The following is a 25,179-nucleotide window of genomic DNA, read 5'->3' as shown; positions in this document are numbered from 1 at the left end:
AATAACTTAAGTGATTTCATTTGGAAGGAATTAGGAGCATTTTACAGGTATTTCAGTTCATACGGGCAATAATGTCATAAGTTCATCATTGGAAATGTTTGTGGTTAATTTAAGTGGATAAAAGTTTGATTTCCATGTTATTTGCAATGTTGGGAAACGGAGAACTGTTCGGTGTTTAAGTGGCTGTGCACCTTTAATTGTTTGTTGATGCTCCCGGGGGGGTGGGGGGGGTTACCTGGCAGGTGAGGGTGGAGCCGCCCGGTTTTTTGACCTCTCTCTCTCTCTCTCTCTCTCTCTCTCCTTTTCTTTTTGTCTCTTTTTTCCTTGGATGACTGATACTGATCAGGATTTAACAGACAACTTATGTAACTTGAAAAACCTTTGGACATTTCTTCCGTCCCGCCCTTTTGTTTGTTTTCTTTGAGAAGTAAACTGTTAAACTGTGGATTTCCGATGAGGATGAAGAAGAGGAGGATGGATAGAGCGTCGAGCTCAGGCTTCATTCAGTGGAAAACAGACAGTTTGTAGCTGAAAGGTGGTTTTTATACTGAAAGGGAAACGTCGCTGATGAATTGTGTTCAGGGTGAATCCTGCAGTGTGCGATCTGCTGCTCAAGATGTCAGACTCGTGGGTGAAAGAAATGGAGAATACACTGTGAGCACCGCTGGCTCGGTCCTTCAGCTCTGTATACTTGGGCTCTTTCAACTCAAACGCAGCTTCGACCTTTAGCGACAGTGTGAAGATAGAAGTATGAGATGGAGGAGCACATGAGGGTAAAGGCACACAGACGCCAGGTGAATGGTTCCTCTCACGTTTACCAAGTGACGAGTCAATTAAAGCGTCAATGAGCCCAATGTTTCCCGTCATGTATTGAAACGTGCACGAATCTCCAAGAGCATCCTCTCTTTCAAATGAGCGAACATCAGTATCGGAGGACAGGAATGAACTGAGAAACAATGAAAAGAAGAGGAAAAAAAACAACCTTTTAATCGGAAATAATTATTCTTTGACCACAGAAATTGCCAAAGTGATACATTCAATACAACTAAAGTGTGACAAGTTAAAAACAGTGCACTAATAGTTTTGATTTAAATATTGATTCATGAGTTTAGACCAGGGGTGTCCAACATGCGGCCCGGGGGCCAGAACGGCCCACCAGACCATCTGATCGGCCGCCAGGTGATTTCTGAAGTGAAGTATTAAATATGAAAACTGACAGACGCTGATCTAAAAACACTCGATCGGCAAAAATGACACTCAAAACCGCCCTTGGTCAGAATTTGACCCCCGACATCTGTGGAGGTCGCATGACACAACGCCTTTCACAATAAAACAACGAGTCCAACTTGTGTGAATGATACTTTAGACCTCTAGTTGCTTGACATAAGCGAGTGATGTGAATTTGTACGTGTATTTTCTGATTCTACTCAACGCTCTTGATGAGGAAACAGCCGCGAGTCACTTGTGTGATTGTCTCTCCTCACTTCCGGGGTGTAACTAAAGCACAGAGCGCTGCATCAAAACATTAAGAAGTTATTATATTGCAGCATAAATAGCTCCCGAACAAAGCACATCATGCTTTTCAATACAGCAGTGATGAACGTGAACGGTATTTTCTTGCAGGTTCAACCCGACGGCTCCACGAGGAACAAAACAAAAACCAACAGACTTGTATTTACAGCCTCAAACTCCAGATTTGGAAGAACCGCAGGCTGTTTGTAGACCACAAGTGTCTCCAGGAAGCCGATGAAGACGGTAGAGTTACGAGAGTCGCAGCTCTGGGCAGCAACCACAATGCTCACGTACCTTCATGTCCTGAGGAGCTACACCTTCACCCTGGACTCCTGTCCCTCCGTCAGCCTGTACTCCTACACGTCAGCCTGTACTCCCACACGTCAGCCTGTACTCCCACACGCCAGCCTGTACTCCTACACGCCAGCCTGTACTCCCACACGCCAGCCTGTACTCCCACACGCCAGCCTGTACTCCCACACGCCAGCCTGTACTCCCACACGCCAGCCTGTACTCCCACACGTCAGCCTGTACTCCAACACGCCAGCCTGTACTCCTGTACTCCAACACGCCAGCCTGTACTCCTGTACTCCTACACGTCAGCCTGTACTCCTGTACTCCAACACGCCAGCCTGTACTCCTGTACTCCTACACGCCAGCCTGTACTCCTACACGTCAGCCTGTACTCCTGTACTCCTACACGCCAGCCTGTACTCCTACACGTCAGCCTGTACTCCTACACGTCAGCCTGTACTCCTACACGCCAGCCTGTACTCCTACACGCCAGCCTGTACTCCTACACGTCAGCCTGTACTCCTACACGTCAGCCTGTACTCCTGTACTCCTACACGCCAGCCTGTACTCCTACACGCCAGCCTGTACTCCTGTACTCCTACACGTCAGCCTGTACTCCTACACGTCAGCCTGTACTCCTGTACTCCTACACGCCAGCCTGTACTCCTACACGCCAGCCTGTACTCCTACACGCCAGCCTGTACTCCTGTACTCCTACACGCCAGCCTGTACTCCTACACGTCAGCCTGTACTCCTGTACTCCTACACGCCAGCCTGTACTCCTACACGTCAGCCTGTACTCCTACACGTCAGCCTGTACTCCTGTACTCCTACACGCCAGCCTGTACTCCTACACGTCAGCCTGTACTCCTACACGTCAGCCTGTACTCCTACACGTCAGCCTGTACTCCTGTACTCCTACACGCCAGCCTGTACTCCTACACGTCAGCCTGTACTCCTACACGTCAGCCTGTACTCCTACACGTCAGCCTGTACTCCTGTACTCCTACACGCCAGCCTGTACTCCTACACGCCAGCCTGTACTCCTACACGCCAGCCTGTACTCCCACACGTCAGCCTGTACTCCCACACGCCAGCCTGTACTCCCACACGCCAGCCTGTACTCCTACACGCCAGCCTGTACTCCTACACGTCAGCCTGTACTCCTACACGTCAGCCTGTACTCCTGTACTCCTACACGTCAGCCTGTACTCCTACACGTCAGCCTGGACTCCTACACGCCAGCCTGTACTCCTACACGTCAGCCTGTACTCCTACACGTCAGCCTGTACTCCTGTACTCCTACACGCCAGCCTGTACTCCTACACACCAGCCTGTACTCCTACACGCCAGCCTGTATTCCCACACGTCAGCCTGTACTCCTACACGTCAGCCTGTATTCCCACACGTCAGCCTGTACTCCTACACGCCAGCCTGTACTCCTACACGCCAGCCTGTACTCCCACACGCCAGCCTGTACTCCCACACGCCAGCCTGTACTCCTACACGTCAGCCTGTACTCCTACACGTCAGCCTGTACTCCTGTACTCCTACACGTCAGCCTGTACTCCTACACGTCAGCCTGTACTCCCACACGCCAGCCTGTACTCCCACACGCCAGCCTGTACTCCTACACGCCAGCCTGTACTCCCACACGCCAGCCTGTACTCCCACACGCCAGCCTGTACTCCTACACGTCAGCCTGTACTCCTACACGTCAGCCTGTACTCCTGTACTCCTACACGTCAGCCTGTACTCCTACACGTCAGCCTGTACTCCCACACGCCAGCCTGTACTCCTACACGCCAGCCCTGCTCTATCGGCTGCAGGCTCTTTGTTTGTGAAACTTTCATGCGGGAGAGGAAGCAGCATGTGCAGGAAGGCAGCGCTGAAGAAAGCAGAAGCAGGCGACGGACGGGGTCCAGAAATGAAGAGTGAGAGTTTCAACATGTTGTCTGCTAAAACTTTGAAAAGAAAAGAGAAAGCAAGCCAGTGCTTTTTTTGTTTTTGAAACAAAAGTGCATGAATTCAACTCATACATGGTCTAATCCAATCAATCAAGAGACTGATGTAGTTTTCATTTAGCGCCGCTGCCGTTTGATTTCATCATGAAACCACAAACATCAGGTGACTGAGCCGTCGGATAACGGCGTGAAAAAAACCGTTGCCCTTTCCTGACCTTCTTTTTTGCACGTTTTCCACACTGAAATATTTCAGATCACGAAACAAATTTAAATATTATTCAACGATGACACAAAATGTAGTTTTTAAATCAATTATTGTGCTTCTATTTCACTGTAAATATCTGTATAGAACTGTTTTTCCAGTCCTGTTTTGATACATTTTAGTTCATTATAGTTTAGATTTACTTAATAAGTAAACTAAATGATTCGTTGAGCACGTCTAGGAATTTTTATCATCAATAAATCGATGCTTTTCCCAACCGAATTTGTAGTTTTATTGTGTTTTTAGATCCACCGTGTTAATAAAGTGTGCCAAACTGAAACCAATGCTTCAGAGCTGCATTTATAAGGTTGTCCTGAACAACATGACACCAAAAAGCAAGGTTTAAGGATTTTATATTTGAGATATAAAGGGAAAAACAACTGCAGTGAAAAACGGCCCAGGAGGGTTAAAGAGGAAGCAAAATATCCAAAGCTCCATGTCCCTGTGTGAAAGTGTTTGTCTCCTTAACCTAACAACTGGTCGGGCTACCCTTAAGCAGCAACTACTGAAATCTAGCATTTGTGATAACTTGCTTTTTTACACCGTGGAGGAACTTTGTCCCATTCATCTCTGCAGAATAGTTGTGCTCCAGCCACGTTGGAGGGTTTTTAAGGTCCTGTCACAGCATCTCAATAGGATTGTGGTCAGGACTTTCATTCGGTTTTTCCTGGGCCAGTCAAGAGGCGGACTGGCTGCTGTGTTTGGGATCGTCGTCGTGCTGCTGAACCCAAGTTCTCTGCAGCTTGAGGTCGTGGTACAGCTGGCTGGACATTCTGTCAGGGTATTTTGGTGGGCAGCAGAATTCATGCTTCCATTTGTCACGGCAAGTCTTCCAGGTCCTCAAGCAGCCCCACTGTCACCGCCATGTTTTACTGATGCATGAGGTTCTTTTTTCTGAAATGTACTGTTACTTTTACACCAGATGTAACGGGACACAGACCTTGCAAAAAGTTCAACTCATTAGTCCACAGAATATTTTCACAAAAGTCTTGGGGGACTGTCAAGATGTTTTCTGGCAAAAATGAGACTCGCCTTAAAGTCCCAGTGAAATGAAGGTTCCACCTCCAGAACCCTCTGGTGTCTCTTCTAGAACATTTTCCTGCTAACTGGCTGAAGGTCAAATGTTAAAACGCGACAATATGAGAGAAAATAGCGATAAACGGCGCTATTTCCTCTGCTGGGCGGAGCTTCTGACAATAACAGAGTGACATCACGAGTTGTGCACACGCCCAAGTTGTGTTTACATGATGGAGGATCAGAGTTTTGACCACGAAGAGGCTGAATTGAACCAGATTTCATCATCATGGTCATTTCAAACCCAGTGATTGATGAAGAAGACACAGAAGGTGGTTCTGCCATCGGTGACCCCGTCTGGAACATGTTTGAGGAAGCAGAAGACGCTTCGTCCTCCATTCGTCCTCGTCTCCTCGCCTCAGCAGCCGCCACTTTTCACCTTTGAGGCTTTGAGGCTCCTGACTTTTGGCAGAACGACCGGCTTCCTGGATCCAACACGTCCAAGAGCTAGAAGACTGAATCACTGAAGAGTCCAGGTGTTACTTCATCGTCTACTAGCCACGCGAGCTAACGGCTCCCGCTAGCCGCGCGAGCTAGCGGCTAGCCACTCCCGCCGCCCGTGCTCCTTTTCTCCTCTCTGGTCTCTTCCAGGCTCAATCTTTCATCAAGGCTCATAAAACGCCGACTATAACTTCAAAACACTGTAAAAACTTGGATATTTAAGAGGAAACAAGCCGATATAAACACAACAGATCGAGATCTGCACAACTCGTGACGTCACACATAGGCTCCGCCCACAATGGCCCACGAAGAAGGATTCCCCTGGAGATTCAAAATTCAAATAACTTTGTTATGTGACAACAGTGGAGGGGCAGAGTCGGAGGAACCTTATAGGTAGAACCACAACTATCGGTTTTTGCAAAGTAGTGTTTTACATTTCACTGGGACTTTAACGTTCTTTTTACTTAGCAGTGGTTTTCGTCTTGGAACTTGGAACATTTTTGCCCCGTCTCTTATGGTGGAGTCATGAGGCGAGGGATGCCTTGTAGTCCTTGAGATCAGTGATTGTCAACCGGGGGCCCACGGACCCCTGGTAGTCCGTGGCGTAATTGCAAGGGGTCCATGGGAATCAAACAACTCTCACAAAACGATCCTATGACGGGGGTCCTCAATAAGCGACTCGCGGGAGCCAACGGTCTGGCTTGTGGCGGCCCATTAGCGACATCAACGTGAAATAAAGTCCCATTTGTGGGTTAAAAATCTTCATCCCTTTAATCTTCATCCCACACCACAGTCGAAGCGAGAGCCTGAGCACATCTGACGTCGCTGCATCGATACGTGCCCTGCTTGGACTTCCATGGATTTCAGTTTCATGACTCGCGAAACCAACATGTCGTCCGACAGTGAGTCAAAATGATCAAAAAGAAACGACGCGACCTGCAGGGTGGAAAAAGTCAAGCAGGAACAGCGCCAGTTGAAATCTGACTGAACAGTTTAGTTTTGAACGACCGGGCCTCATGCTCGATCTGCACGCAGACCCTACAGTCAGCCAAGTGGATCATCACCTCAACTTCCTGCATGCAGCCAGCTTTAATGCCAACGAGCCTCCGAGATCCCACGGCTGCAAAACAGAAGACATAACGTGATACGAGCTCTCCGTGCCTCAGACACAAGTGGGCAATGGCGCATCATCGCTTAGTTGTTTCTTGGAACCTTGCTAAAGGTAAGAAACCATTTGTTGATGGTGAGTTCATAAAAAAATAAAAAAAGTGCAATTAACATGGTCCATGAAGTTTTAAGTCACAATGAGAAAAGAAAGAAAACGTTAAACGACGACAGGTGTGAATGTTTCATTCACATCCTTTGACCCTACAAGTTCTGCTGACGAGGAAACACACCCTCCTTTAAAAGGTTGCAGTCATTCAGTCGGTCACACAAGTCCTGGATCTGTTCCTCCACCTCCCACGTTCCACAGCCAGATGGAGCCAGAGCTCCAGAAACACCAGCTTCATCACCGGCACAAAGAACTCCATTATCTCAGTGGGAGGGTGAGTTGATAGAGATGAAAAGGCCAGAGGAGGAGGAGGAGAGTGGGTGGAGCTAGAGGATGAGGAGAGGACGGAGCCAGATGAGGATGTGGGTGTGGGTGGAGCCAGAGGACGAGGTGAGGACCGGGCCAGAAGAAGACTTGAGGGTGGGTGGGGCCAGAGGAGGGGTGATTATGAGCCAGAGCAGCAGGTGGAGGTGATGGCTGCTGGAGCCAGAGAAGGAGGTGATGGTGGGCGGGGCCAGAGAAGGAGGTGATGGTGGGCGGGGCCAGAGGAGGAGGTGATGGTGGGCGTGGCCAAAGGAGGAGGTGATGGTGGACCAGAGAAATAGATGATGGTGGGCGGGGCCACAGAAGGAGGTGATGGTGGGCTACTTAAATGTGGTCTGGCCCCTCCCCCGACTTTGCACCGCCCACAAATTGAATTGTGGTTCTTCCTCCCTATTAGCGGTGGGACTGATGGAGGATGGGTTCTTGTGGGCCCTGACTGGGGGCCTGGGCACCTCTAAAGACAGTTGGTCTTTAGAGGTCTATCATACTGAACCAGAGACCATCACCTTTCACACTCACTCACCCTGGGTGTTTGTCTGCTGATTGGCTTGTATTCTATTTATTCGACATAACAGTGACTACTGTGAAATCAAGAGAAGCATTTGTAATAACTGACGACCTCCACATGTTAATTACTGTACAGCAGGGGTGTCCAACATGTGGCCCGGGGGCCAGAAGCGGCCCACCAGACCATCTGATCGGCCGCCTGGTGATTTCTGAAGTGTGAAATATAAAAATGAAAACTGACAGACGCTGATCTAAAAACACTTGGTCGACAAAAATGACACTCAAAACCTCCCTTGGTCAGAATTTGACCCCCGACATTAATGTGGAGGTCACATGACGCAACGCCTTTCACAATAAAACAATGAGTCCAATTTATGTGAAGTGATACTTTAGACACGTAAACTCAAAACAATGTCCAGATGATGACAAATTGTTTTAATCCCGAATAAAAATACGACACCAGATAAGGTGACTGAGGGTTTTTTTGTAAATATAATATCTGATTTCCTTTAATATGTATATTTCAGGATAGACTAGCAAATCCTTGCAGATACAAAAGGATGAAAAGAAGGAAAGACTTTGACATTTGTCCAGATCTGCAGTTTAACATGTTGAGTTTGACTTGTTGGCCCCCAGAGGTCAGATGAGGTGGATGTGGCCCCTCAACAGAACCAGTGTGACCCCCTGCTGCACCTGGTGTGAGAAGCCCAGAAGTTAACGACTGTACACACATTGCCAGCCGGTGACCTGCTTGAAGGTACAACGCTCCAAAATGCCACCGTCGCCATTCGTCATCGTTCTCCAGCGAACACGACGATCGTACAGGACGACACGTCACACGACATCATTAAACCAAGAGATCTCACTGGAGAGGAAACTCGACTGGGATTAATCTCACACATGATTCAAATTGGCAAAAAAAACCCCAACATGTCTCTGCGAAATACAAAAATTAGCTGGAAACCAAAAATGCCCTTTCCTTCCCGTGTGTGTGTGTGTGTGTGTGTGTGTGTGTGTGTGTGTGTGTGTGTGTGTGTGTGTGTGTGTGTGTGTGTGTGTGTGTGTGACGCCTCACTGCTCATACCTGCTGTCATGCTCGTGTTAATAAGCGAGCAGACGGCTGAAATGTGAACGGACGACATTCTGCAGACGTGAAGCTGCACTGGAATCTGTCCAAGCATGTTTTAGCACGACGGGCGGCGTCCGTCTCTGGAATGTGAAGCTTCCTTCACCCAGTACCGTCAAACTGCACAAACCAACATGTCAAAAAAACAACTATCAAAAGTATGAAACTATCTTCAGCTAATTTTGATAATTAGCTTAAGAATTCCATAATATAATTTGTTTTACTCATCATCCATTCGTTAGTTTGTTTATTCCATTATTCTGTTTATTTTTATTTTCAGTGTCGGTTTTCTGTAACGTTATCAGACAATTTACACACACACACACACATATACAAACGTAAATACGCATTCACACACCTACACTTTCTCATATTCTCTCCGTCTCGTCCAATAATATTCCTCCTCTGGGAGAGAATGTCTAATATATCTTTTAATGACTTTACAATTCTTTTTTCGTTACCAAACTACTTCCTTTCTCCTGTTTCCTCCATAAACAACCAAGTCACACTTAGTGTTTCACTCACACACACACACACACACACACACACACACACACACACACACACACACACACACACACACACACACACACACACACACACACACACACACACACACACACACACACACACACACACACACACACACACACCATTGATGAGATTTGCTGCTGACTTTTCTTATTTTCTGCTATTTGTTCTGTCAAATATCAAAATCATGTTTTGTTTTTTTTGTTCTTTGTTTTGTGTCCTTTTGTTTTTGCTTTTGTGATCATTGTTGTGATTGTTCTGGTTTTTGCTCTGTTGCTGCTCAGGCTGGTTTCATCTCATGGCAAATATTTGGATCACTGTGATTATTGTTTAAAAAAAAAAATATATATATATATATATATATGTAGCACAAAACAAGGGTATTGGTCGTTTCTCCCCTCTCCTCAAAAAAATTAATGCGCGATCAATACAAACTTGGTCACATGACTCAAGCCAGTATCTTCCTCAACATTTTGCCAATATGAACTTTACACAAATAAATGACATACAGCATGACTCTCCAAAACAAAGAAAAAGAAAAAGAGTGTGAATGAGGAGTCTCGTAACCAAGAGAGGCCGTTTGGCTGGAGGACCACAGGAGGACCACAGGGGGACCACAGGAGGACCAGAGGAGGACCACAGGAGGACCACAGGGGGACCACAGGAGGACCACAGGGGGACCACAGGGGGACCACAGGAGGACCACCGGAGGACCACAGGGGGACCACAGGAGGACCACAGGAGGACCACAGGGGGACCACAGGAGGACCACAGGGGGACCACAGGACGACCCTCCTCATCAACGCCCTGCTCTTTAACACTAGTGTCCTTATTACTGCCATTTACTGCATTACTTTGCAACACAGCGAGTCCATTGTCACATTCCTGGCATGTAATATAGTCAAGCGTGGTTTTATCAGAAGATGACGTCACGCAGACGCCCACATTTGTCCACATTTGTCCACATTTGTCCATATTTGTTTGCTCTGCTATGGGATTAGTGTCGGCAGATATCGGTGCATCACTAACCCGATGGTGAAAACCTGCCAGTCATCTGGACTCTCCAGCCACTTCCTGGTTCGGCTCCTCACATTTCTTCCCCTTGAAATGTCTTGGATTTCATGACGTCGCCCTCATGTTGTGGATCCGGGCACAATGTGACCTGTGGCCCCTCGCCCACTATCTCCTCTTTGTTTCACGGCCTTCACAGAGGGAGTTTCTCCTCCTGGAGACATTGCTTCCCCACCTGCTTCAGCGCCTTCATGATTTCAGCTCATCAGATTTTAACTCCCAGCTTCCGTGTGTCTTGGGTGACGCTGAGGTCTGAGCTGGTGGAAACACTCAGGGTGTCTTTGCACTGCTGCCGTCTGGAGGCTTTAAACCTTCTGACACAACGACTGAACTGTATCCGCCATCGGAGTGAAGTGAAACCAGACACCTCAGGGCGAAAAACAAGCCGCTCTTCTTTACGGACAACTCTTCCCTTCAGGACTCCTCTCCATTATTGAGTACAGCTGCAGCGCGGCAGTGAATAATTCAGTTTGCAGGAGAAAAGTCAGGTGACGACAACCCCGGCAGGGAGTCCTTCACATCCAGGTCACCACAAGGTGGACGTGTAAACCATGACGCATAGCAGCCAAGTACCCGCGAATAAACCACCACGCATAGCAGCCAAGTACCCGCAAATAAACCACCACGCATAGCAGCCAAGTACCCACGAATAAACCACCACGCATAGCAGCCAAGTACCCGCGAACAAACCACCACGCATAGCGGCCAAGTACCCACGAACAAACCACCACGCATAGCAGCCAAGTACCCGCGAACAAACCACCACGCATAGCGGCCAAGTACCCGCGAATAAACCACCACGCACAGCGGCCAAGTACCCGCAAATAAACCACCACGCATAGCGGCCAAGTACCCGCCAACTGGCGCCCAGTCTGAGCAACACCTCACCACCGTCAATGGAGAATTGTTTGGGTTCCGTCAAATCATGAACTGAAAGGAGACCGAGGATTGCTTTCATCCTAATTAACAGCCAGTTCATTCACTTTGATAATATGGAGGATCAAAAGCATCAGAACATTTACATTTTAATTTTGGAAGCACTGAAAGAAGAAGAAGGAAAAAAAAAGGATTATTTACTTTTCAAAACTTTGCGCCAACAGACTTGTGCCATCAGCCAATCCACTGTTTTTCACCCGCTGCTCCTGCAGAGTTGAACATTTTAACATTTTCAGGTGGAGGTGATGGAGGTGGTGGTGGTGGTGGAGGTGGAGGTGATGGTGGTGGTGGAGGTGGTGGTGGTGGTGGAGGTGGTGGTGGAGGTGGTGGTGGTGGTGACGGAGGTGGTGAAGGTGGTGTGCCTTCAGATTTTTCCAAAGACAAAAGTGTGTCTTGGCTCAAAAAGGTTGAAAAACACTGAGCTAATCAATTATTAAAATTTAAGGAAGTTTATCCAGATAAATCAAAACAAAATAAAAATTGTATATCCCGCTAGTAACACAGCGCTCTCTCCTTTGATAACTAATGTATAACTAATAATTCCCTGACGGAGGGTCCCGGTGTCCTCACCACTGCCTTCGTAAAGAACAACACGCCACTGTTTGAACTGGGTGTTTATGTGAAGGAACCTGCACTACTTTGTTACGTGAAGCACTCTGGCTTCAGCCAGACGTTCAAGTGCTTTATAAATAAAGTGGCCTAAAACGCCTACATACATTGAAAGAGCACTGACTGCAGCAACAAGTACATGTTGAGAGTTGTGCAACCTGTGGAGCTGAAAAGACATGTTTCTGTATTTTCCTCCTCCTCCTCCTCCTCATCCACCACTGCCTGGTGACGCTTGTCCTTTTCTGCCACATTCCCTTCTTTTCCGCCCGGCGCCTCCCACCACGCCCGGCGGGGGGTTCGCCTGCTAATCCGGAGGCTCCTCCCTCCACTTCATTCATCAACACGGCCTCTGATGGAGGCGGCGCTGCTCCAGGAGGCGGCAGGACGAGCGACCTCTGGCCGGAGATCCCGATCGGCCACTTGGGAGAAGCTCAGTGAGGCCAATGACCGGGAAAGGGGATTAAAAGACTAACGGTGCCGGGTTAACCCGTTTGTTTGCTAAGTGGCGGCATCAGACCTGTAATCCTGTCACAGGTAACAGAGTCGTACCGATCACAACGACCACAGAGGCTCCTGACGGGTCTCCTCGCTAACACGCTCCCTAACAACAACAACCGTCCAAACCATCTGAGGCTCAAATCAACGAACTTCCATCGATAGATAGATATAGATATATAGATAGATAATGACTTTACTCATCCCCGAAGGGAAATTGTCTTGTTGCAGCAGTCTGGTACATACAAATATTATAAAATACAATAGAATAGTAATAAAAGTAAAAAATAAAAATATAAAACTATCTGGTATAAGACAAAGTAAAACACAGAAGGGAACATGGGCACTTAGGAATAACAGGAGATAAAAGCAAGATAAATAAATAGTAAGGTGCCGTGGCAGAGCCATTAGAAGTAGGCATTATATAATAATAATAACAATAATACACATAATAACAGTGTGAAATAGTGTATAATACTCGTGTATAGTACTACTAATAATGGTAGCAATAAAATAACAACAACAACAATATATATATATATCTCAGTAATAATAATAATACCAATAGTAATAGTGTACTTGCACATGTATAAATATATGTATATGTACATGCAATATGAAATATATGATATAATACAAGTATCAAGTTAACCTTCCCACCATGTGACAAGACCTTCAATGAAGCAGCTGCAGACAGTCTCACACACCCATGGTCTTTGGGCCGTCGACGTTTGCAGTAATGGCTGACGGAGCACAGACTAGTGGCTGACGGAGCAGAGACTAGTGGCTGACGGAGCACAGACTAATGGCTGACGGAGCACAGACTAGTGGCTGACGGAGCAGAGACTAATGGCTGACGGAGCACAGACTAGTGGCTGACGGAGCAGAGACTAATGGCTGACGGAGCAGAGACTAATGGCTGACGGAGCAGAGACTAATGGCTGACGGAGCACAGACTAATGGCTGACGGAGCAGAGACTAATGGCTGACGGAGCAGAGACTAGTAGCTGACGGAGCAGAGACTAGTAGCTGACGGAGCAGAGACTAGTAGCTGACGGAGCAGAGACTAATGGCTGACGGAGCACAGACTAGTGGCTGACGGAGCAGAGACTAATGGCTGACGGAGCACAGACTAATGGCTGACGGAGCACAGACTAATGGCTGACGGAGCACAGACTAATGGCTGACGGAGCAGAGACTAATGGCTGACGGAGCACAGACTAATGGCTGACGGAGCAGAGACTAATGGCTGACGGAGCAGAGACTAGTGGCTGACGGAGCAGAGACTAATGGCTGACGGAGCAGAGACTAATGGCTGACGGAGCAGAGACTAATGGCTGACGGAGCAGAGACTAGTGGCTGACGGAGCAGAGACTAATGGCTGACGGAGCAGAGACTAATGGCTGACGGAGCAGAGAGACGGGCTAGCCTGGGGAACGGAAACGCTCCAATAGAGGAAGTCACTCAGGACGTCTTTCAACACGTACGACCAGCCGACCCGACTCGGCGGCTTTAGGTCCTTCCTTCGCTGGACGGGCGAGAGTGTGCAATGCGGGAGCGACTGAACCGTGATGAATGATACTATGAAGAACAGAACGGTGGTCATGTGACACGGACAGTGGTCCACAAAGAGGGAAAGCACCGAGACCAGAGGAACAACCATGGCAGCGTTCTGGGGTGGTCGTCTCCTCCACTGCCCGGCTCAGAGAATCTTGGTCCAACATCCCCTCAGACAATCTGAAGGACGCTCAGGTCATCGTGACGATAATCTCAGCCAGCGCTGAAGGTTGAACTAGTAACGATGGGCCCTCCTTCCATTGTTCTACTTAAACGTGACTTTCTGCTCGGGAAGCTGGTCGAGCTTCAGATCAGCGTTTATCAACCTTTTTGAGCCAAGACACTTTTTTCTTTGGAAACATCTGGAGGCACACCTCCACCACCACCTCCACCTCCACCTGAAAATGTTAAAATGTTAAACTCTGCAGCCTCTATTAACAATATAAAGTCTTTCTCATCAAAGTTTTATCAACAGGAATCCAGTAAATCCAGAAAGCAAGGACTTTTTTTAATAGTGCCTCCCTCAGTGTGAAACCTGGACCTGATGGATGAAGAGCTGAGATCCTGGTTCCTGGTTGAGAAACCCTGGATTAGACGACGTTCCCGTATTCAGACGGTGTGTTAATTGGACGCCCTGCAGTGTGGAAACGTTTGACCCAAGATGTGAGCTGCTGCCAGACGTTTGGTCCCAGAACCGGCGCAGAGTTACAAAATGAAGTGTGAGAGTCGGGAGAAACTAGTCAGAAGTTATCTTCTCTTCTCTTCACAGGAGAGAAACAACAGGAAGCTCGCCTCTCCCTTTACGTCTCACTCTGGTATTTGTGGAATCTGCCCTGGAACAAATAGGCCACTTCCTGACCAGATCCCCCGGAGATCCTCTGGAGGAGGAAGAGGAATGAGCTTCTGAGAACTCCGGCCCGACGGAGCAGGGAAATGACTGCATGTTTGTTCGTGCCGTCAACAACAAGAAGAGTTCTGGATGTGTGTTCCTGGTGGTTTCACGTTTCTCTATTTGACACTGTTCCCACTGAAGCTCCCGATTCAACGACGCCGACTCGCCTCCGTTAAGCCGAGCTTGTTTTGAGCCGAGACGTTAATTCAAAGACGTTTGATGAAACACATCAGAGAGCAGAAGGTATCTGCTACAAGGCCATGCCGTGATACTACAAGGAATTAAAAGTTTTTACACAGAATACTGTATATAGTGATGAAATACTTTGTGATTGTAGAGTGTGAACTTGGAAATATGTCAAACTTTCATTTTAATAAAATAAAGCCACTTGAATTAATGAAATTTATATTTTTGAACATGAACATGATTGTTAGTAACAAAGCATATTTTAGCAGAAAATGAGAAAATTAAAAGTCTCAGCATGTTAAAAAAAAAAAGGAGAAGGACGAAGCTAACTTGTGTTTGCCTTCCCCTTTTACACATGTAACGTTGAAACGGCGACTGTTTACTGTCAAGATGTCATCGTTTCTCCTTATTGAGAAAAACTTAATCATTTGAGGTACATTACTCTGAAAATTAAAAAACCCAACATATAATGTAAATAAAAGACAAAAACCTGCATGTCTGAGGTAAAGGAGACCCTCAGGGGCGTCAACAGTTTCCGTAAATGAGCTTGGGGCTCATTTTTTTTAACATTTGGGAATTCCATAGTGAATTTCTGCTCCTTTCACTTTATATCTGGTCGCGTCTGAATCAAACGCTTCAGCATGAGGAGGAACGGAGGTGTAGAACGACAGAACGCAGCTCTACAGCCGTTCCTAATGGAAACCTACGTAAACACACGACGACTAAAGTTCTTTCACACGAAGCCATTCAAAGGCTCATGTTAAAAAACAAAACAAAAAAAAAACAAGTTTTAATTTACAGTCGTATGCAGTTTGGTTTTCTAGTTGCCGATGACCCAAAAGAATCGCTTCATGATGATGCAGCCTCACAGTGCTCAGCCTGCGGTCACGCCAAACAACACGTGGAAGTGGAGCTAGCTAGCCTAATGTTACGCTGAAAAGTGTGAAAAACGATGGAAAACTGCTTCCAAGTTCTCGATCTCTGCAGCCTGGTTCCTCGCTGGCCCAGCAGTGCAGTGGAGCCAGTGGAGCCAGTGGAGCCAGTGGAGCCCCCGGGGTGGGCGGTGGGGAAGACCGAGGTCTGGTGATCAACACGTTTGCACTGGACTGAAACACGTCCACTGCTCAGAGCATCACCCCCTTTCCTCTCACAGCCGCTGTCAGAGCAGTGTGCAGAGTAATCGAGTATAAATACTGTGGCGAGCGCCGCGGAAGAATTGCTGAGTCGAGGTTCTATTCTGCCAGCTGAACACCAGAGGCTTTTATTTTGACATGATCCCACACAACCAGAACTTCATACCAGGACGAGACTCCACAACACATTTCTCCCTCCTGGTTGATCACCAACATCCAACAAACCAAACTAGAGGAAATAATAACCATCTGAACCGAGGAACAACAACACAACACAAACCAACAACACAACAACCCCGACAATAACCCTCATAACCTCCGGCTACACATAACCTGAACTCCCATCATGCACTGCAGCGACCAACTCCCTGATGCTACAATACTCTTCACCACTAGAGGGCAGCACAGAACTTTGCCGGTGAAATGTAAAGTGACAGACGTCAGTGTGGTTCATCTCCACCTCCTGCTACCATCTTGTATCAAAGTACTGTGTCAGTGACAGTGATGGAGAAGTTTTAGAAAACCAGGATCTCAGCTCTTCATCCATCAGGTCCAGGTTTCACACTGAGGGAGTCACTATTAAAAAAAGTCCTGGTTTCTGGATTTACTGGATTCCTGTTGATCAAACTTTGATGACAAAGACTTTATAGTGTTAATAGAGGCTGCAGAGTTTAACTTTTTCAGATGGTGGTGGAGGTGGTGGTGGTGGTGGTGGTGGTGGTGGAGGTGGAGGTGGTGGTGTGCCTCCAGATTTTTCCAAAGAAAAAAGTGTTCCTTGGCTCAAGAAAGGTTGAAACACACTGGGTGAGACAATTGTTTAACATGTACATAAACGACATTTGTAAAACTTCTCAAAATTCTTAGAACATTGTTTTGCTTCAGGAGACGATTTAAAAGGACCGTGTCAAATTGTTCACTTGGAACTCAAGAGTGTCAACAAACAGTTCAAACAAAACAGATTGTCTCTAAATCTGAGTAAAAGCAAAATGATGATATTCGTTGTTATAAAGCGGGCGCATGAAATCAAATTCCTTGGAGTTATTATTGACGATAGAATAAAATATATATCATTAAATATCTACGAAAATGTCAAGAAACATTGCAATAATAGCAAAAGCAAAGCGCAGAATGTATACTGCTCAAATAAACAAACAAATCAATACGTAAACAGGAGGAGCTGACTGTTTGGAAGGAACGATCCCTGCCTGAGCTTTCAAAGGAATCTCTCACAACGCTTCAGAGGATTTCAACAAATCACCTTCTTTTCAAGGCACCAGAATAGAACGTTCAAAAAAATACTGCCGTCAGGAGGTCGATGCGCTGAGTCGGCTAAATAAAGCTCAAAGACTGTGGTCGTGAGCTGTGGTCACACCATGCAGTACGTAGTGGGGGGGGGGGGGGGGGGATAGTTCCACTGTAGTGGCTCTATAGCACCCCCGTGATGGTTCCACTGTAGTGGCTCTATAGCACCCCTGCAATAGTTCCACTGTAGTGGCTCTATAGCTCCCTGGTGATGGTTCCACTGTAGTGGCTCTATAGCACCCCTGCGATAGTTCCACTGTAGTGGCTCTATAGCTCCCTGGTGATGGTTCCACGATAACTTGAAATGAAAGTACATTTGATTCAGTAAAGTCCACTGTACTCCTCCTGTGCTGCCACATTCCAAAAGTCTCCTCTTGGTCAAATAACCAAGATCAAATTGAAATAAAGAAAATGAAGAGTTTCACTCATTGACTTTCAACCAGCTGCTTCGCCTGGAGCTTCCTGATGTGCACAGAAACTACTGGAATGTTGTGACGGAGGCCTCAAACAGAACAACTAGAAAGCGGTTTAAATAGCAGTTTTGACCTCCAGGTCATTGACCTCCAGGTCATTGACCTCCAGGTCAGGATAAAAAAAGAAGAAACATCCTGTTAGTGGAGGTCCGAGCAGAAAGAAGCAGCAGAGAGAGAATCCCGTCTCCTTCCAAACGCCAATTAAACCTGGAAGTGGTCACGTCTGTGTCTGATCAGCCAGTGAACTTTACTGGAAAGCGGTTCTCACAGGTCACCTGACTTTAATAACACACGTTCACGTCATTTAAATAAAAGGACCATTTCAAGTTTTCCTTCCTCTTGTTGAGGCGGATGACGTGAATAACGAGACGCACGAGGAGGAGCAGGGAGTGTGCTCATCTGTCTCAGAACATCTGTTCTTCCAAGCAGTACAGATGTTCTATAAAGCAAGTTACAGATTGTTACCAAGACAAATGCATAAGAAGGTTCCAGATCGTACTGGTCGTCATGAAATACGTGAGGAATGAAACTTTAGGACCCAGAAACATAGTAGAACCCTGAAAAGCTTCATCCCGACAGTTAAAGGTGAACGATCGTGGAACAAACTGGAGACGGAGTTGAAACGACGTCCAAACATCAACCTGTTCAAATATAAATACAGACAAAAGACCTTTGAAACATACAGAGAGGAAGAAATGCATCACCACCAGGAGAAGGATCAACGCACAGTGGAGCAAAAACGTATTTGTAGGTTCCTGAATGAGATAAAGTGAATATAACAATGTTTATTTCCATATTAGATGGAGTCACAGGTTGCAGAAGTCGCCTGGTAAACAGAGTGAACGCAGTAAGAAAAGTCAGGATGAGGCTTCAGGCACGGCTTGCGATTATGGAATTATTGCACGCGATTACAAAAGGGAAGGTGTTAATAAAGGAGTCTTTGTCGGAGAGAAGAGGACGAACACCCGGAGCGTCTGAGAGGACGTGTGGCTGCAGCAGCTCGCACATCAGGGCGACGCGCCGAGACATGATGTACTTCACAAAGTACGCGGAAAGACGAGGCAGGCGTCCGGCTGAGTCCTGCACAAGAGGCTCCGGGACTGTGTGCCTGGTGTGTACCTGGTGTGTACCAGTGTGTACCAGTGTGTACCTGCAGAGCGGTTCTGGTGTGTACCAGTGTGAATGTGGTGTGAACCTGGTGTGTACCTGCAGAGCAGCTCTGGTGTGTACCAGTGTGCACCAGTGTGTACCAGTGTGCACCAGCAGAGCGGCTCTGGTGTGTACCAGTGTGTACCAGTGTGCACCAGCAGAACGGTTCTGGTGTGTACCAGTGTGAATGTGGTGTGAACCTGGTGTGTACCTGCAGAACGGCTCTGGTGTGTACCTAGTGTGTACTGGTGTGTACCAGTGTGCACCAGCAGAGCGGCTCTGGTGTGTACCTAGTGTGTACCAGTGTGCACCTGCAGAGCGGTTCTGGTGTGTACCAGTGTGAATGTGGTGTGAACCTGGCGTGTACCTGCAGAACAGCTCTGGTGTGTACCAGTGTGCACCAGCAGAGCGGCTCTGGTGTGTACCAGTGTGCACCAGTGTGTACCAGTGTGTACCAGTGTGCACCAGCAGAGCGGCTCTGGTGTGTACCAGTGTGTACCAGTGTGTACCAGTGTGCACCAGTGTGCACCAGCAGACGGGGCTCACCTGGCGGTGGTCTCGGCGCAGGCCCTGGGTGTTCCTCAGCCAGCAGCGGCTCAGCTCGCTGAGCTCCAGGATGGGCTGCACCTTCAGCCTGACGGTGTCCCCGGACTGCCGGATGGCCTCCACGATGTCGTCGCGGCTCTTGTTCTCCACGTTGCGCCCGTTGATCTCCACCAGCCGGTCGCCCGGCACCAGGCCCAGGGCCAGGTCCTTGGTGCCGGCGCCGGGCTCCGCGAAGTGGACCACGCGTCGGTACACGCCGCCGTCGGGGCTGCGGTCCAGCATGGTCGTGCGCCGCAGCGAGAACCCGAAGTCGCCGGTGTTGCGACGCTGCAGCTGCAGCTCCCGGGTCTCGGGAACGCCGGGCGCCACCAGGGCGGGGAGCTGCACGTGAGCGGGGAACGTCTTGTCCACCAGCTGCGGGACGCAGACCTTGTCGGTGGGCGGCGGTCCGAGAAGCTGCTGCTGCTGCTGCTGCTGCTGCTGCTGCTCCTGCTCCTGCTGCTGCTGCTTCTGCTGCTGCTTCAGGCTGTGCTTCCGCAGCATGCCGAACGCCTTGCTCTCGGCCTGCGGCGACGGGGCGGCGGAGTTCTGGCCGGAGGGCGTGGAGCCCTCGGAGGAGGGGCTCTCCTCTTTGCTCCGCTGGGAGAAGGAGAAGCGTTTCATCATCTGGCCCACCTGGGCGGAGTTGTGCTTGGCGAGGGAGCCGAAGTGGGCCACGCGGTCCCGCACCGAGCCGCGGTGGCCGTCCTGGGCGCCCCCTCCCCCCGGCTCCCCCTTCAGGTCGTCGGTGGAACTGGCGGCGCTCAGCCCTCCGTCCAGGACCACGCTGCCGCGGCTGCCCGGGCCGTCCGACTCGATGTCGGTGAGCGTGAGCTCGGCGCCGCTGGCCACCTTGATGGGGATGGGGTTGGAGATCTCCAGCTTGTTCTTGGACTCCCGCTTGGACTCCCGCTTCAGGTTGAAGAAGCCCCTCCTCATGCTCATCTCCTCCAGGCTGCGCAGCTCCGCCGCCGACATCCGCTCCTTCTTGTCCTTCTTCTTCTCCTTGCCGCCCTCCCGCTCCTTGTCCTTCTTCATCAGGTTGAACATGGTGGCGACGTCGCGGCGCCGTTTGCTCCCTCGCTCCGCTAGGTGCCGTCCGGCTGCGCTTGCAACAGGGCCGGACCCCTGGGGGGGAAAGAAACAGTCGTTCGGTCGGAGGAAACGCACGCGTACGTTAATCACAAGTGGACAAAGGGGATGTGAAGGAGCCGCGGTGGTTAGCATGCGCTCCTCACCAGAAGTGGCAGTGCGTCTTTCATCGGGGGTCTGATCTTTCACATGTTTTATTTATTACGTTTATTATTTCAAATTTGGTCTGACATAAAATCATCCTGACGTTCATTTGTTTTGACGATACGGCTGCTTTACAGCATCGTTACTGACCAGCTGTACTCCAACCAGTGACGTCCTCCACACAACGGTGAGGGAAACAAAGTGTGTCCACACTGCAGAGACCGAAACCAGCACTTCCTGAGAAGACCAGAACCCAACAGGCCTCCTCGTTCTACCTGAGGGTCCTCTACACCTGAGCAGGTAGGATCCTCTACACCTGAGCAGGTAGGTTCCTCTGCACCTGAGCAGGTAGGGTCCTCTGCACCTGAGCAGGTAGGTTCCTCTGCACCTGAGCAGGTAGGTTCCTCTGCACCTGAGCAGGTAGGTTCCTCTGCACCTGAGCAGGTAGGGTCCTCTGCACCTGAGCAGGTAGGTTCCTCTGCACCTGAGCAGGTAGGTTCCTCTGCACCTGAGCAGGTAGGTTCCTCTGCACCTGAGCAGGTAGGTTCCTCTGCACCTGAGCAGGTAGGTTCCTTTGCACCTGAGCAGGTAGGTTCCTCTGCACCTGAGCAGGTAGGTTCCTCTGCACCTGAGCAGGTAGGTTCCTCTGCAGGTGAGCAGGTAGGGTTCTCTGCACCTGAGCAGGTAGGTTCCTCTGCAGGTGAGCAGGTAGGGTCCTCTACACCTGAGCAGGTAGGTTCCTCTGCACCTGAGCAGGTAGGGTCCTCTGCACCTGAGCAGGTAGGTTCCTCTGCACCTGAGCAGGTAGGTTCCTCTGCACCTGAGCAGGTAGGTTCCTCTGCAGGTGAGCAGGTAGGGTCCTCTACACCTGAGCAGGTAGGTTCCTCTGCAGGTGAGCAGGTAGGGTCCTCTACACCTGAGCAGGTAGGATCCTCTACACCTGAGCAGGTAGGTTCCTCTGCACCTGAGCAGGTAGGGTCCTCTGCACCTGAGCAGGTAGGTTCCTCTACACCTGAGCAGGTAGGTTCCTCTGCACCTGAGCAGGTAGGTTCCTCTGCACCTGAGCAGGTAGGATCCTCTACACCTGAGCAGGTAGGTTCCTCTGCACCTGAGCAGGTAGGGTCCTCTGCACCTGAGCAGGTAGGTTCCTCTGCACCTGAGCAGGTAGGTTCCTCTGCACCTGAGCAGGTAGGTTCCTCTGCACCTGAGCAGGTAGGGTCCTCTGCACCTGAGCAGGTAGGGTCCTCTGCACCTGAGCAGGTAGGGTCCTCTGCACCTGAGCAGGTAGGGTCCTCTGCACCTGAGCAGGTAGGGTTCTCTGCAGGTGAGCAGGTAGGGTCCTCTGCACCTGAGCAGGTAGGTTCCTCTGCACCTGAGCAGGTAGGTTCCTCTACACCTGAGCAGGTAGGTTCCTCTGCACCTGAGCAGGTAGGGTCCTCTGCACCTGAGCAGGTAGGTTCCTCTGCACCTGAGCAGGTAGGTTCCTCTGCACCTGAGCAGGTAGGTTCCTCTGCAGGTGAGCAGGTAGGGTTCTCTGCACCTGAGCAGGTAGGTTCCTCTGCAGGTGAGCAGGTAGGGTCCTCTGCACCTGAGCAGGTAGGTTCCTCTGCACCTGAGCAGGTAGGTTCCTCTACACCTGAGCAGGTAGGTTCCTCTGCACCTGAGCAGGTAGGGTCCTCTGCACCTGAGCAGGAAGGGTCCTCTGCACCTGAGCAGGTAGGGTCCTCTGCACCTGAGCAGGTAGGGTCCTCTGCACCTGAGCAGGTAGGTTCCTCTGCACCTGAGCAGGTAGGTTCCTCTGCACCTGAGCAGGTAGGGTCCTCTGCACCTGAGCAGGTAGGTTCCTCTACACCTGAGCAGGTAGGTTCCTCTGCACCTGAGCAGGTAGGTTCCTCTACACCTGAGCAGGTAGGTTCCTCTGCACCTGAGCAGGTAGGGTCCTCTGCACCTGAGCAGGTAGGGTCCTCTGCACCTGAGCAGGTAGGGTCCTCTGCACCTGAGCAGGTAGGTTCCTCTACACCTGAGCAGGTAGGTTCCTCTACACCTGAGCAGGTAGGGTCCTCTACACCTGAGCAGGTAGGTTCCTCTACACCTGAGCAGGTAGGTTCCTCTACACCTGAGCAGGTAGGGTCCTCTGCAGGTGAGCAGGTAGGGTCCTCTACACCTGAGCAGGTAGGGTCCTCTGCAGGTGAGCAGGTAGGTTCCTCTGCAGGTGAGCAGGTAGGGTCCTCTACACCTGAGCAGGTAGGGTCCTCTGCAGGTGAGCAGGTAGGGTTCTCTGCAGGTGAGCAGGTAGGGTCCTCTGCACCTGAGCAGGTAGGGTCCTCTGCACCTGAGCAGGTAGGGTCCTCTGCACCTGAGCAGGTAGGTTCCTCTGCACCTGAGCAGGTAGGTTCCTCTGCACCTGAGCAGGTAGGTTCCTCTACACCTGAGCAGGTAGATTCCTCTGCACCTGAGCAGGTAGGTTCCTCTACACCTGAGCAGGTAGGTTCCTCTACACCTGAGCAGGTAGATTCCTCTACACCTGAGCAGGTAGGAGCAGGTAGGGTCCTCTGCAGGTGAGCAGGTAGGGTCCTCTGCAGGTGAGCAGGTAGGTTCCACATACGTGAAGGTTTTCACCTTCAGCCACACCTCAAGCAAACACACAACACTGTCATCTGCACACCATCAACAAACCAGAGCATCACAGTGTGTGTGGTAATAACACATTAGCAGTGTTTACAACCACTGTGATGATTTAAATGAACTGAACTCTGAGAGAGAGAGAGAGAGAGAGAGCGAGAGAGAGCGAGAGAGAGAGAGCGAGAGACAGAGAGAGAGAGAGAGAGAGAGAGCGCATGACAGGGCTAAACCAGCAGTAGCTCCTCGGCTACATTAGCCGGCGGTGCTAATGTTCGGTAGGTGGAAGAAGCGTCCGCCGTCCAACGTGGAAGTATCGGGTTGGAGGGCGTCTGAGCAGCCCGGCCAGATGAACCCCCGGCGGGCAGGGAAAGCGGCTCGGTGGAACTTTGAGGGGAGGCTAACTCGCTAACTAGCCGTAATTGGCAGTGTGAATCTGTGCAGCAGGGGAACGCGACCATCAACAACCACCTTCTCTCAAACTTCCAACAGTTTCACCCGGGCGGAAGCGGGTCAGTCGGAGCAGCGCGGTTTACTCACTGGTTCCCCCGGGCAGAGACGAGGCGGCCGGAGCGGCGTGGATGGGCGCAGCTCGTCTTCCCGGAGCAGGAAAGCCGCGGAGTGGACGTGAAGCTAACGCCGAGGCTGCTCCCCTTGGAGGCTGTGGCCCAGCGGCTCCCCCTGCTGGCCACGGGCCGCCGCTGCAGCCTCACTGTCACACCGAACACCGTACACACAGACACGCGGAGGCTGTGGACAGCGAGCTCCCCCTGCTGGCCACGGGCCGCAGCTGCAGCCTCACTGGAGGCTGTGGACAGCGAGCTCCCCCTGCTGGCCACGGGCCGCAGCTGCAGCCTCACTGTCACACTGAACACCGTACACACAGACACGCGGAGGCTGTGGACAGCGAGCTCCCCCTGCTGGCCACGGGCCGCCGCTGCAGCCTCACTGGAAGCTGTGGACAGCGAGCTCCCCCTGCTGGCCACGGGCCGCCGCTGCAGCCTCACTTGTCACGGTTTACTGTACAGCCAGGGCTCCTCAATTATTTGCCCCCGAGGGGCCAAAATCAACAAAACCAGCATATCACCATTATTATGATGAGTAGTCGTAGTCAAGGTGGTTTTAGTAATAATTTTGGATTGTCAAAGTTTGTGTTGAGGCTCACACTTTTTTCAAGCTCTCTTGAAAAAAGTAGGTGTAACCCCCCCCCCCACACACACACACAAACCAAATCTCTAATTATTTTTTCATTTGCTGTTGTGTTTTTTCAATTTGTTGTGTTTTTTCATTTGTTGTGTTTTTTTATTTGCTGTTGTGTTTTTCAATTTGTTGTTGTGTTTAGTGATTTGTTGTTGTTGTTGTTTGCACTTCAGGGCCACTGTAAAGAATAACATCTCACAGCGCTACATTCATTGACAATATCTTTACCAATGACATCAAAACAACACTGAGTACTATGGACCAACCATATTCGTGACCATCTGCCGGTGTTTACTGTGTACAACAGGAACTGTCGCAAAAATCACTCCGAAGTAAAACAGTCCCAGCAGAGTGAAGACAGGGGGAATATTAATGCATTAAAAAAATGACTCAAAGGCAATAAACTGGGAAACAAAGAACTGGTGTAC

The 25,179-nt window shown here is 49.8% G+C and overlaps 1 protein-coding gene across 1 annotated transcript in view; it reads right to left on the bottom strand.

The window, feature by feature from the left end:
- LOC308141258 (unconventional myosin-XVIIIa-like) overlaps positions 1–24,175 on the bottom strand; it is a gene marked incomplete at its 3' end in the record, with an annotated part of 73,986 nt that extends 49,811 nt beyond the window's left edge. Inside the window, 2 exon segments of the mRNA XM_080511346.1 lie at positions 19,658–20,824; positions 24,092–24,175. Of these exon segments, the coding sequence (XP_080367472.1) occupies positions 19,658–20,746 (1,089 nt within the window). The 5' untranslated portion in view covers positions 20,747–20,824; positions 24,092–24,175.
- Positions 24,176–25,179: the final 1,004 nt, after the last annotated feature.

Source organism: Blennius ocellaris, assembly GCF_963422515.1.
Source record: "Blennius ocellaris genome assembly, chromosome: 2".
Taxonomy (NCBI): Eukaryota; Metazoa; Chordata; class Actinopteri; order Blenniiformes; family Blenniidae; genus Blennius; species Blennius ocellaris.
Note: the sequence above shows the minus strand (reverse complement) of the source record. Positions and strands in the feature narration are given on the sequence as shown.